The following is a 14,135-nucleotide window of genomic DNA, read 5'->3' on the forward strand; positions in this document are numbered from 1 at the left end:
AGAGAGAGAGAGAGATTGAGAGAGAGAGAGAGAGAGAGAGAGAGAGAATGAGCAGGGGAAGGGCAGAGAGGGAGGAAGACACAGAATCCGAAGCAGGCTCCAGATCTCCATGCTGTCAGTACACAGGGCTCAAGCTCACGAACTGTTGAGATCATGACCTGGGCCAAAGTCAGAAACTTAACCAACTGAGCCACCCACGTGCCCCTGATTTGGAGAGGATTCTTAACTCCAGGAGAGTTTAGTGCAAGAAGATAAATAGCTCTTCCAAGTAATATTCCTATGGAAGAAAACCAAGTGTTTTTTTAAATTTTTTTTTTCAACATTTTTTATTATTTATTTTTGGGACAGAGAGAGACAGAGCATGAACGGGGGAGGGGCAGAGAGAGAGGGAGACACAGAATCAGAAACAGGCTCCAGGCTCCGAGCCATCAGCCCAGAGCCCGACGCGGGGCTCGAACTCACAGACCGCGAGATCGTGACCTGGCTGAAGTCGGACGCTTAACCGACTGCGCCACCCAGGCGCCCCGAAAACCAAGTGTTTTTAGTAATATAACCCTTAATGAGTTTTATTGAGAAAAACATAAGACAAAAGCTTTATTGCTTTCTCTGTCTTATTAAGAAAAGTATATTGTTGATTATAGAGTCATAGATATACTGTATTGGTTGAATAATATAAACACTTTCATATTTTAGGTTATCAGAATCTTACCTTATCATTGTATCTAAGTCTTGCCTACAGTTCATTTTATAGTGATCAGTACTAAGTATTTTGATCATCTCAAAAATGTATATTACAAATTAGCCTTCTTTGGATTACACATTATATACCTTCCCATTTCTGTGGTTTTAAACCTTATCATTGTTCAGTAAGCCTGAAACAAACAAACAAAAAGGGTAGAATGATATGAAAGCAAGTGTACTAAAAAGACTTAGGTTGTAATACAGACTCTGCTTATTACTTAGACAAGATACTTTACTTCTCTTCATATATAAAAGTACTTCCTTTTCAAGCAATATGGTTGACTGAAGAACCTGAAAACATTCCTGTTATAAAATATGTAGAAATACAGAATGAAAAATAACATACATGATTTAAAAATGCATAGGGACACCTGGGTGGCTTAGTTGGTTAAGCATCCAACTTCAGCTCAGGTCATGATCTTGCGGTTCATGGTTTTGAGCCCCACATTGGGTTCTGTGCTGACAGCTCAGAGTCTGGAGCCTGCTTCAGATTCTATGTCTCCCTCTCTCTCTGCCCCTACTCTGCTCATGCTCTTTCAAAAATAAATTTCTTTTTTTTTTTTTTAATTTTTTTTTTTTTAGCGTTTATTTATTTTTGAGACAGAGAGAGACAGAGCATGAACAGGGGAGGGACAGAGAGAGAGGGAGACACAGAATCTGAAACAGGCTCCAGGCTCTGAGCTGTCAGCACAGAGCCCGACACGGGGCTTGAACTCACGGACCGTGAGATCATGACCTGAGCCGAAGTCGGACGCTTAACCGACCAAGCCACCCAGGCGCCCCTCAAAAATAAATTAAAACATAAATAAATAAATAAATAAATAAACAAACAAATAAAAATTTAAAAAATGCATAGCCCAACACAAAAAGTTAAGGAAATCCCTGGGGGCCAAAAATATAGAGGGCATTAAAAACCAGCGTTTTAAGCCTGAGCTAGGTAACTGTGAAACATTTTGCCAGTGTCAGTAACAAATGGGTTTTACCACTCAGGGCCCCAAGGCTTATCCTAGGTTAGGAATTGGAGCTAAGATCTTACATGAAATTGAGATCCTAAAAATATTTCACCTTTAGGGAAAGGGTGAACTAGAACAAATCTTCCCACTGACTTCTGAACACAATATTCTTACTATGCGTGTTTAAGAGGGATATTTCAGAAAACAAAGAGGGACGTCTGCGTGGCTCAGTGAGTTAATAAGCATCTGACTTGATTTTGGCTTAGGTCACGATATCACAGTTCACTAGTTTGAGCTTGGGGTTGGGCTGTGCACTGACAACACGTGCACAGAGCCTGCTTGGAATTCTCTCTCCTTTCTCTGCCCCTCCCCTGCGTGTGCTCTCTCTCAAAAATAAACAGACTTTTAAAAATATACAAAAGGATTGAAAATAAATCTCAAATTGTGTGTTTTATCATTATTAACATTATATTGTAGTTTATTAATATTATTTTTCAATATCATAGAATAAAGCAAATTAGTAAATAATTTAATGTTTTTAGGACCTGAAACAGTATACAGAGAAGAGAGATATGTTTAAAATTATATAAGAAAAAGCCTTTTAATGTTATGTTTGAATTGAAAGTATTATTTTGAATTCAAGTTGTAAAAAATGAAATCTCCTAACTCTATCCACTGAAAAAAATCTAGAAATAATGACTCCCCAGTAACAATAAACATACCTAGCTCTTAGATACTGGTTTCTAACTACTGCTGCCTACCAAAAAGGGCCAGGTCTTCTTGGAGAAATAGCCAATTTCACATTTTGCAGTGAGACAAGAAATGAAAATTAGAAGGATTGGAAAGAAAGAAAAAAACGGTTGTTATTTGTAGACCATACTATTATTTTCTATCTACATACACAAGCTAAGAAAGTTAGAAATTATAATAATTCATCAAATTCTTTTAATTCATTTAATTGCTGGGTATTAAATTGATATACCAAAAGGAAAACAGAATAGCAGTTGTAAATGGTATATTTTTTATCTCCAATCTCCCAGAGTGGAGGTGGGTGGGAGGAGAATGGATGAAATAGATAAAGGGGATTAAGAGTACACTTATCTTGATAAGCATTAAGAAATTTATAGAATCGTGGAATCATTATGTTCTATACCTGAAACTCATATAACACTGTATGTTAATTATACTTGAATTTAAAAAAAAATCCTTAGGAATAAGTCTGACAAAATTGGCATATCTATTTCTTTTTTAGTTTATTTGTTTATTTTGAGAGAGAGAGAGGAAGAGGGAGGGAGAGAGAGAGACAGAGAGGAGGGAGAGAGGGAGGGAGGGAATCCCAAGCAGGCTCCGTAGTGTCCACGCAGAGCCCAGTGTGGGGCTCAGACTCACAAACCATGAGATCGTGACCTGAGCTGAAACCAAGAGTTGGACGGTTAAGTGACTGAGTCACCCAGACACCCCGGCATATCTGTTTTAAAGAACATTTTGGCATTATGTCATGAATTTGTAGATGCTCTGATATTCAGGAATTCTAGTGGTTTTACACAATAGAGACCTTCTCTCATTGTTCCAAGAAGATATGATTTTTTTTCTTTTTTTTAATTGCTTACAATGTGATAAACATTGTTTTAGGCACTGAAGAATCAGCAGCAAATTAGCATAGGAATATTCATTCCAGCATTTTTCATAACAGCCAAATATTGGAAACAATGTAAGTGCCCATCAACAGAATGAATAAATTGGCTATATTCATACAATGGAAATGCTGTGTAACGGTTCAAATAAATAAAAGATGCATTTATCAACACACACAAAAATCTAAAAAAACAATGTTATATGAAAAAAGCGAATTGCATATACACATGTATTGTATGATAATATTTATGTAAGGCAAACAATAGTATATATTACCTATGGATATATACATACATCATAAAAGTGCGAAAACATGTATCAGAATAAAACCAAATTCAAGGCAGAAAATCTGTGAAGAGGAGGGAGATGGGATTTATGAGGGACTTCATGGGGGCCTCAGTTGCCATCTATTTTATTTTATTAAGCTGATTATCATGTAGTGAATGTCCATTATGTTTTGTATGCCTGAAACAGTTTATAATAAATTATCCTTATAGTGTTATTATATAATTAAATGATATGAAGTAAAAATGTTTTTGAGGGGTGCCTGGATGGCTTAGTTGGTTAAATGTCGACTTTGGCTCAGGTCATGATCTCGCAGTTTGTGAGTTCGAGCCCCATGTCAGACTCTGTGCTGACAGCGCAGAGCCTGGAGCCTACTTCGGATTCTGTATCTGTCTGTCTGTCTGTCTGTCTGTCTCTCTCTGCCCCTCCCCCGCTTGCGCTTCTTCTCTGTCTCAAAAATAAATAAAGACATTAAAAAAATAAATTCTGAATTATTAAAAAAAAGTTTTTGAAAAATGCTACTGAAAAATCTAAGTTGTTACTGTTGGTGGCTCGTTAAACTATTTACCTTTCTCCACAGTATGCTGAGATGAGGAAATGTTGAGGCTAAATTAATACCTGATACCTAATTAAACCACCCTTTCTTGAAATAAAATCTGGCACATACCTTCTATTTCTAGAAATGTTCTGCTTTTCTAAGTTTTGAAATTAATTTTCTATGTGCTCTTATCGTTCATCTGTTAATCATTTTCAGTGAAATGGTTGTATGTACTCTCACTGTCACTAAAGAGTGATACATACTGTTAAACATGAAACATCACTTTTTCTGTTATTTTCTATAATAGGCATCAGTTGCCAATTGACGAACTGATGTTAGAATTAAATAACCCTGTCATCTTTTCCAGATAAATGCAGTGCGTGCAATAGTTCCCAATAAGAGCAACAATGAAATCATCCTGGTTTTGCAGCACTTTGATAATTGTGTGGACAAAACAGTACAAGCGTTCATGGAAGGTAATCCTAACTCCGTTTTTTAATAAGTTTATATTTGTTCAAATAGACGTTGCTTCAAACTTCTATTAACATTCGTTCAGCAATCTGATGTTTTATAGATGATATAGCAAACCCCAGGATAACACAATGTACCATGCCATTTTTTTTAAAGATATCTCTTAAAGATACCTCTTTCAGCCCTAGAAGTATCATTCATAAGCTATGTGATATCTTAGAATAAAAGACAAGCTGAGAAAATGCCATCATTTTACTCAAAATGTTCTCTGTTGGTTTTAAGAACAAATAGTATGGCTAGTGGTATAAGGTACTTGATTGGAATTGGGTTGAATAAGAATTTAAGAACCTCTTAGTGACAAAGCAGTGATCCAGCAGCCCAGCAACAGATGTCAAATTCAAGGACTCCACATTCTCTTCCAGGCTGCTATGCCATTTAGTGTGGTTCCTGCAAGTGATTCAAATGTAAGGGTTTGCGTTTCCTTGTCTGACATATGGAAGATTGGTGGGGTTAGCCAAGGCTTCAGTTTATAGAGTTGAGGAGTGTTTTATAAACTTCTTTCCGCATAATTTGTTTTGAGAAAAACTTTGCTTGAAGCTGTTGCTTTGTTAAATACCAACGTCAGATTAGGTCTCCCTGTTTCTATTGTCCTGAATTTGTCAGTGTAGAATAAACAGACCCAAATACTGTAAGGTTTTTCTTTATCATCATCTGTTTTCTTTATAATGTTAGTATTTGGGTCTAGAATAGTGTATAGCTCTCTCTTAAGCAACATAGCCAAATGGTATTTGATCTTCTAGAGGGGAGAGGATAGCATATTTGGGCTAAAACCAGTTATCTTTGTATACTGTCTAAGCTTTATAAATAAAAGAATCTTCCAAATGGTCAGGCTGCATTACTCTCTTCTTAGAAGAACTTACAAAGGAAATTACATGGAGAAGTGGGGGGGTCTAAATGGACAGATATTCCAAAAGGTAAGTATGATAGGATTATCTCATCATATTAGCACTTAGACTTGAACCTTAACCTTTCCTATTAGGAACTTTGGAAATTCTCCAGCAATTACAAAATGCAGGGACACTAATTACCTTGTTGACCATGGATGTGGTAGGAGAGAAAATCTGTAGTTGGTTTCTTTTACAGGTAGCGCCAGTGAAGTACTCAAAGAATGGACAGTAACAGGCAAGAAAAAGGTAAAAATGAATTAAATTTACAAGCATGGTATTGGCATTTTTATCATTAAAAAATTTAGGCCCTGGGGTGCCTGGATGGCTCAGTCGGTTAAGCTTCCGACTTTAGCTCAGGTCACGATCTCATGGCTCGTGAGTTTGAGCCCCACGTCAGGCTCTGTGCTGACAACTCAGATTCTATGTTTCCCTCTCTCTCTGACCCTCCCCTGCTCATGCGTGTGTGCTCTCTCTCTCTCTCTCTCAAAAATAAATATTAAAAAAATGTTTTTTGTAAATTTTAGGCCCTGCAAACATAATTGAAAGAAAAGATTTACATAGAAAAGATTTACATATGCCACTTCACTTCATGTGGTTAAAAAAAGTCTTCTGTGACATTAAAACACAGCTGTGTACATAGAGTACCACACAGTCTCTTCCGTGTGATTTAAGGCAGGAAACAGAATGACTTTGCCAGGGTGTAGTTGCTGAGGTAATATTACGGATGAAACGAGAGCATGTCAAGGATAGCAGAGCTCCTCTAAAGAAAGTGATCTAGTCCAGGGGTTTTCAGTATCATTCATATTGTAAATCAGTTAAAATAGCTCAAGATTTTTAGGTCAGACAACTGTGTTATATAGTCTCTGATATTAATGAGCTTTGACTTAAAGCCTTAAAAGGGGCTTTGTACTATTAGCTATGCAGAGGGGGCTTATGTTTCAGTTTAGGGAGGTAGAAGTCACTTGGGCTGTGGAGTTAATCAAAACTGGATTTATATCCTGTTCTACTACTTAACTGGCTTTGTAACATTGGAGTATTGTTAACTTTTGTATGCCTTAGTTTGTTCATCTCTAAAATAGGAAAATAATACTCAGCAAATATAAGTACCTGATACAATATCTAACATGCTCATTCCCTACTCCTTATCCACTTAAAACTAGAATGCTTTTGGGGTGCCTGGGTGGCTCAGTCGATTAAAGTCTGACTTTGGCTCATATCATGATCTCATGGCTCATGGATTTGAGCCCGCATCAGGCTCTGTGCTGACAGCTCGGAGCCTGGAGCCTGTTTCAGATTCTGTGTCTCCCTCTCTCTCTGTCCCTACCTCACTCATGCTCTGTCTCTGTCTGTCTGTGTGTCTGTCTCTCTCAAAATAAATAAATAAACATTGAAAACAAAATTAAAAAAAAAAACAAACTAGAATGCTTTCCCTAAAGGATGCTGGCTCATCTCAAATTGCTCCCCACAGCTCTTTACTGTAAATGTAGCTCCTTTAGGGGCACCTGGGTGGCTCATTCCATTAAGCGTCTGACTTTTGGTTTTGACTCAGGTCAAGATATCACAGTTTATGAGATTGAGCCCTGCATCGGGCTCTGCACTGACAGCACGATACCTGCTTGGGATTCTCTCTCTACCTCTCCCTCCTTCTCTCTTTCTCTCTCTCAAAATACATAAATAAGTATTTAAAGATAAATAAATAAATCTAGCTCCTTTAGAAAATGCTTAAAGTACAGATTTTAGTCAGGTATCTCTGAGAATAATAGTCTCTTTGGGATGCTCTTTTCCTGTATTCAGTTAGTGCTGCAGTTCTGGAATCCTTTCTTGATGACTCTAAATCACTTCATTAGGAGTTCTGTTAGGTCTTGACCAAACCAGGTTTGGCCCTAATGACTCTTGAAATGTTTTCCAAGTGGAACCTAGTACTTCTACTGATTCCCCTAAAGCGCTCTCCATACCTGTAATTTTGAGTATTTGCTTAACTTCTTCCCATTTTTTTCACCCAATATAAATAGCTACGTGTGCTATGAAGAACAGCAGTGTATTAATTTATTGCCCCAGGATAATAAGTTATTAGTGATATAAGATATACTTGAAGCTGGAAAAGCATATGTTGGAGACAAATAAATTTCTTAAAATTTAAAGAAAGAAAAATGGCTTCAGTTTGACCATCCCAAATGCCCAAATCCAGTCTGGTTAACTGTTGGGATTAATTCAATAGGATGTGACCATGAGCAGTTACTAACATAGTTATCATATATGCGGAGCAGTGATGTGAAAACTTAGTTCACATGGAGGAAAGTAGTTAAGAGAAAGAAATGAAAGCTGTGGGGAGAAGACAATTATATCTAGAATACCCGCAGTGCTCCTGTTAGGGCCATCGAAAACGTTTGGGGGGATAAAAGGGATTGGGGAAAAATTGATTCAGTAATGTCAGTCTAGTTTTTTTTTTTTTTTTAATGTTTTTATTCACTTCTGAGACAGAGAGAGACAGAGCATGAGCAGGGGAGGGGCAGAGAGAGAGGGAGGCACAGGATCCGAAGCAGGCTCCAGGCTCTAAGCTGTCAGCACAGAGCCCAACATGGGGCTCGAACTCACAGACTGTGAGACCATGACCCGAGCTGAAGTCAGACGCTCAACCGACTCAGCCACCCAGGGGCCCCTAGTCTTACAAATAGAATTAAGATTGCTACTAGAGCTGTTGTTTGTCAAGGTAAAAGGCAAAGGAATTTTTGTTTAATTTTTCTATTTTCATAGGTAATATATTGATGTGGCTCAAAATTCAAAGCTCTAAAAGATAATACACTGAAACATCTTTATCCCTTCCCTATTCCCCAGCCATTTGGCTTCCCACCCCAGAGGTAAACAGTATTGCCAATTTCTTATGTATTATCTGGGATACTTTATGCATATATAAGCAAACATGAATATATATTCTTCTCTTTGCCTGCTCTTTTTTTCGTGTAATATATTTTAGAGTGTATTCCATGTCAACATATAAAGAATTGTCTTGTTCTTTTTAAGGATGTATAGTCATTCTGCTGCTTGGATGCACCATAATTTATTTAACCAGTCCTTTATTGATCAACATTTGGGTCATTGCCAATGTTTTGTTACTATTAACAGTATTTCAGTGAATAACCTTATATATAATTTTGTACATGTGTCAGTATCGCCTAGGATAAATTCCTAGAAGTGGAATTGCTGTATCAAAGGATATGTGCATTTGTAATTTTGATAAATACTACCATACCAGATGACCATAGAGAGTACCACTTTGCATTCCCACAAAGTAGTATAGGAGAATGTTTGTTTCTCCATATCCTCAACCCTGTCAACTCTTTTTGACCTTTGCTAGTCCAAAATGAAAAATGATACTATAGTACATCAATTTTTGGAAATTTTTGAAAATTGTTATTAGTTCTTCTGTGTTTGGTAGAATTCACCAGTGAAGCCATTGCATCCAGGGCTTTTCTTTGTTGGGAGATTTTTTTTTAAGTTTATTTATTTTGAGAGAGAGAAAGCATGAGTGAGGGAGGAGCAGAGAGAGAGAATCCCAAGCAGGCCTCACTCTGTCAGTGCAGAGCCCAGTGCAGGGCTCGAACTTGTGAACCATGAGATCATGACCTAAGCCGAAGTTGGATGCTTAACTGACTAAGCCACCAGGTGCCCCTGTTGGGAGATTTTCGATGACTGATTCAGTCTCTTTACTAGTTATAGGTCTGTTCATATTTCCTATATTTCTTCATGATTTAGTTTTGGTAGGTTTTGTGTTTCTTTGTTGGCATGCAGTTGTTCAAAGTGTTCTCTTGTAATCCTTTTTATTTTTGTAGAATCTATAGTAATATCGCCACTTTCATTTTTGATTTTAGTAATTTGGGTCTTCTCTCTTTTTTTTTTCTTAGCCTTTCTAACTAAAGGTTTGTCAGTTGTGTTGATCTTTTCAGAGATTCAGCTTTTGGTTTCACTGATTTTTCTCTATTGCTTTTCTGTTCTTTATTTCATTTATCTCTGCTCTGATCTTTATTATTTCCTTCCTTCTACTAGCTTTGGGTTTTAGTTTGTTCTTTTCTAGTTCCTTAACTGCAAAGTTAAGTTGCTAATTTGAGATTATATGTAAGATATATATATATTATATTATATACATATATAATATAATGTAATATATATAAATACTTTCTAATGTCAGCATTTACAGTTAGCAGTTTCCCCTTTAGCATCACTTTTGCTGTACTCTTTGAGTTTTGGTATGTGATATTTTCATTTTCATTCATCTCTAAGTATTTTCTAATTCCCCTTGTTATTTCTTCTTTGATCCATTTGTTCTTTAAAAATGTGTTAATTTCCAGGGGCGCCTGGGTGTCTCAGTCAGTGAAGCATCCAACTCTTGGTTTCAGTTCAGGTCATGATCTCATGGTTTGTGAGTTCAAGCCCCTCATCAGGCTCTGTGCTGACACTGTGGAGTCTGCTTGGAATTCTCTCTTTCCCTTTTCTCTGTCCCTCCTCCATTCACATTCTGTCTCTCCCTCTCTCCTTTCTCTCTCTCTCTCTTTCTCTAAAAATAAACATTTTTTAAAGAGACATAAATTTTTAAAATGTGCTAATTTCCATAATATGAATTTTCCAATTTTTCTTTTGTTGATGTCTCACTTTATCCCATTTTGGTCAGAGAAGACACTTTGTATGATACCTATCTTTTAAAATATCTGTTGAAACTTCATTTGTATCCTTATATATGGTCTATCCTGAAAAATGTACCATGTACATTGTACATTCAAGAAGAGCATATGTGCTGTGCTGCTCTTGTTGGGTAGAGTGTTCTGTTTATGTTTGTTAGATCTAGTTGGTCTGTCATGTTTGTTTTTTTTTTTTAATTTTTTTTTTTTAATATTTATTTATTTTTGAGACAGAGAGAGAGAACATGAACAGGGGAGGGTCAGAGGAAGAGGGAGACATAGAATCTGAAACAGGCTCCAGGCTCTGAGCTGTCAGCACAGAGCCCGACGCGGGACTCGAACCCACAGACCACGAGATCATGACCTGAGCTGAAGTCGGACGCTTAACCGACTGAGCCACCCAGGCACCCCTGTCATGTTGTTTAAATCCTCTGTTTCTTTACTTATCTTCTGTCTGGTTGTTCTGTCCATTGTTGTGAGTAGGATATTGAAGTCTCCAAGTATTATTGTACAACTGTTTTTCCCTTTAATTCTGCTGGGTTTTGCTTCACATATTTTGATAGTCTGTCATTAGGTGTACACATGTTTATAATTGTTATATCTTCTTGTTGTATTAAGCCTCTTATTAATATATAATGTGTTTCTTTGTCTCTTATAACCTTTTTTAATTTAAAGTCTACAGGCTTTATTTAAAGTCTAAAGGCTATATTAATAGCCCCAGCTCTCTTTTGGTTACTATTTGCATGGAATACATTTTTCCATCCTTCCACTTTCAGTCTATTTGTGTCTTTGAATCTAAAGTGAGTCTCTTGTAAACAGCATATAGTTGGATCATGTGTATTTATCCATTTTGTCAATCTCTGTCTTTTGATTGTAGAGTTTTATCAATTTACCTTTAAAGTAATTACTGATAAGGAAGGACTTCTGTCATTGTGCTATTTGTTTTCCGTTTGTTTTTAACTTTTTTTCTATCCCTCATTTTTTGCATTACTGTCTTCTTTTGAGTTTAATCTGTTATTTATACTGAAATGTTTGAGTTCTTTTCTCATTTCCTTTTGTGTATATTTTATAGCTATTTTCATTGTGGTTACTATGGAGATTACATTTAATATACTAAAGTTTTAACACTAATTTGAAATTATACCAGTTTATATTCAATAACCTACAAAAACTCTGTTCCTTTACAGCTCCATCCCCACTTCTTTTGGTTGTTGATGTCACAGAATTATATCTTAATACACTGTGTTCCCCAAAGCATAAACTAATAATTCTTTTATTTTTATTCACTTATTTTTTTTATTATTTTTATTTTCTTAATGTTTATTTTTGAGAGTCAGAGAGAGTAATAGTGGGGGAGGGGCAGAAAGAGAGGGAGACAGAGGATCCAAAGTGGGCTCTGCACTGACTGCTGTGAGCTGGATGCAGGGTTTGAACTCATGAACCTCAAGATCATGACCTGAGTTGAAGTCTGATGCTTAACCAACTGAGTCACCCAGGTGCCCCAAACTAATAATTCTTTTAAATGCATTAGTCTTATGGGGCGCCTGGGTGGCTCAGTCGGTTGAGCGTCCGACTTTGGCTCAGGTCATGATCTCGCAGTTCCTGGGTTCGAGCCCCGCCTTGGGTTCTGTACTGACAGCTCGGAGCCTAGAGCCTGCTTCGGATTCTGTGTCTCCCTCTCTCTCTGGCCCTTCCCCTCTCGAGCTCTGTCTCTCTCTCTCTCTCAAAAATAAAACATTAAAAAAAATTTAAATGCATTAGTCTCTTAAATTATGTACAAATAAGATCTGGAGTTATAAACCAAAGTAGATTTTAGATTAATAGTTTTTTTTTTAAAACATATTAGTCTCTTAAATTATGCAGAAAACCAAATATATAGTTACAAACCATTATAATCATGCTGGCCTTTATAATTGCTCATGTACTTACCTTTACTGAGATTTTTATTTTTTCATATGGCTTAAAATTACTGACTAGTGTCCTTTCATTTTATGTTGCAGGACTCCTTTGAACATTTCTTATAGGGCAGATCTGGTGGTCATGAACTTCCTCAGCTTTTATGTATCTAGGAATATCTTAATTTCTCCTTTACTTAAAAAAATTTTTTTTTTAAATTTTTTGAGAGGAAGTGAAAGAGTACATGAGCAGGGAGGGCTAAAGGGAGAGGGACAGAGAATCTCAAGCAGGCTCCATGACCAGCACGAAGTCTGACACATGGGGCTCAGTCTCACAGACTGTGAGATCATGACCAGAGCCAAAATCAAGAGTGAGACACTTAACCAACTGAGACACCCAGGCACCCCTCTCCTTCACTTTTGAAGGATAGTCTTGCCAGTTATAGGATTCTTGGTTGACCATACTTTTCTGTTTCAGCCCTTTGAGTATATCCACATACTGCCTTCTGGCCTTCATGTTTCTGATGAGAAATCTGATGAAATCTGATGATTTTATTGAAGATTCCTTGTATGTGATGAGTGACTTCTCTCTTGCTGCTTTCGAGATTCTGTCTTTTGAAAGTTTGATTATTATGTGTCTCAGTGTGAATCTCCTTGAGTTCATCTTACTTAGAGTTAATTAGGCTTCTTGGGTGTTTATATTCATGTTTTTCATTAAATTTGGGAAGTTTTCAGCCATTATTTCTTTTTCAGATATCGTCAGATATTATTTCTGTCCCTTTATCTTCTTTTCAGACTTTCATGATGTGTATATTGGTCTACTTTTTGGTGTCCCACAGGTCCCTTAGATTCTATTTACTTTTCTTCAGTTTTTTTTTTCTTTCCTCTTCCTCAGACTTTACAATTTGCATTCTCCAATCTTCAAGTTCACAGATTTTTTTTCTTCTGCTGCTGAAATCTGCCTTTGAATCTTTCTAGTGAATTTTAAAATTTCAGTTATTCTATTTTTTAGCTCCAGTATTTCCTAATTAATTTCTTATTTTTTAATGTTTTTTTATAAGTGAAATCACTTGTTTGTTTTTGTTTTGAACGCTTATTTATTTTTGAGAGAAACAGAGACAGAGTGTGAGCAGGGGAGGGGCAGAAAGAGAGGGAGACACAGAATCTGAAGCAGGCTCCAGGCTCCAAGCTGTCAGCACAGAGCCCGATGTGGAGCTTGAACTCATGAACCATGAGATCATGACCTGAGCTGAAGTCAGATGCTCAACCTATGGAGCCACCCAGGCGCCCCTTATAGATTTTTTAATGTATTTTTTGAGAGAGAGTGCAAACAGGGCAGTGGGGGGGGGGGCATTCAGAGAGAGGGGGTGACACAGAATCTAAAACAGGCTCTCAGCTCTAACTCACAAACCCTGAGGTTATAACCTGAGCCGAAGTCGGACACTTAACCAACTGAGCCACCTAGGCACCCCTCTTAACTAATTTCTTTTAGGTTTTCTATCTCTTTATTGACATTTACATTTTGTTCATACTTTGTTTTCTTGGCTTTGTCCAGATCTTCTTTTAATTTTTTGAGTATCTTTAAGACAGTTGTTTTGTTTTTTTTTAATTCCAGTTAACATACAGCATAATATTAGTTTCAGATGTACAATATAGTGATTCAACACTTCCGTATATCATCTAGTGCACTTTTTAATCTTCATCACCTACTTAACCCATCCCCCTATCCACCTCCCTTCTGGTTACCAAAGGCAGTTACTGTTGATTTTTTTCCCTTTAAGTAGATCATACTTGTTTTTTGTAGTTGTGATTTTATGTTGAAAAACTGGACATTTGAATCTAATAATGTGATAACTTTGGAAATCAGATTCTGCCCCTTCCTCAGGATTTGCTATTTTTTTATTATTGTTTGCTTTCTGGGGGCACTGCTCTTTTTATTTCCCTGGAAGTCACTCAGCCAAAGCTGGCAGGGCTTAAAACATTGGGAGAAGGTGCAA

At 36.9% G+C, this 14,135-nt stretch overlaps 1 protein-coding gene across 5 annotated transcripts in view; it reads left to right on the forward strand.

The window, feature by feature from the left end:
- The window catches only part of SPATS2 (spermatogenesis associated serine rich 2), a 148,641-nt gene that overhangs the window by 105,774 nt on the left and 28,732 nt on the right, over positions 1 to 14,135 (forward strand). For all 5 annotated transcript variants that reach the window (XM_049625399.1, XM_049625397.1, XM_049625398.1 and 2 more), the window contains 2 exons: positions 4,520 to 4,628; positions 5,767 to 5,816. In XM_049625399.1, coding sequence (XP_049481356.1) covers positions 4,520 to 4,628; positions 5,767 to 5,816 — 159 coding nt within the window. The remainder of the gene's footprint in view (positions 1 to 4,519; positions 4,629 to 5,766; positions 5,817 to 14,135) is intronic.

The sequence above is a fragment of the Panthera uncia genome, chromosome B4 (genome assembly GCF_023721935.1).
Source record: "Panthera uncia isolate 11264 chromosome B4, Puncia_PCG_1.0, whole genome shotgun sequence".
Taxonomy (NCBI): domain Eukaryota; kingdom Metazoa; phylum Chordata; class Mammalia; order Carnivora; family Felidae; genus Panthera; species Panthera uncia.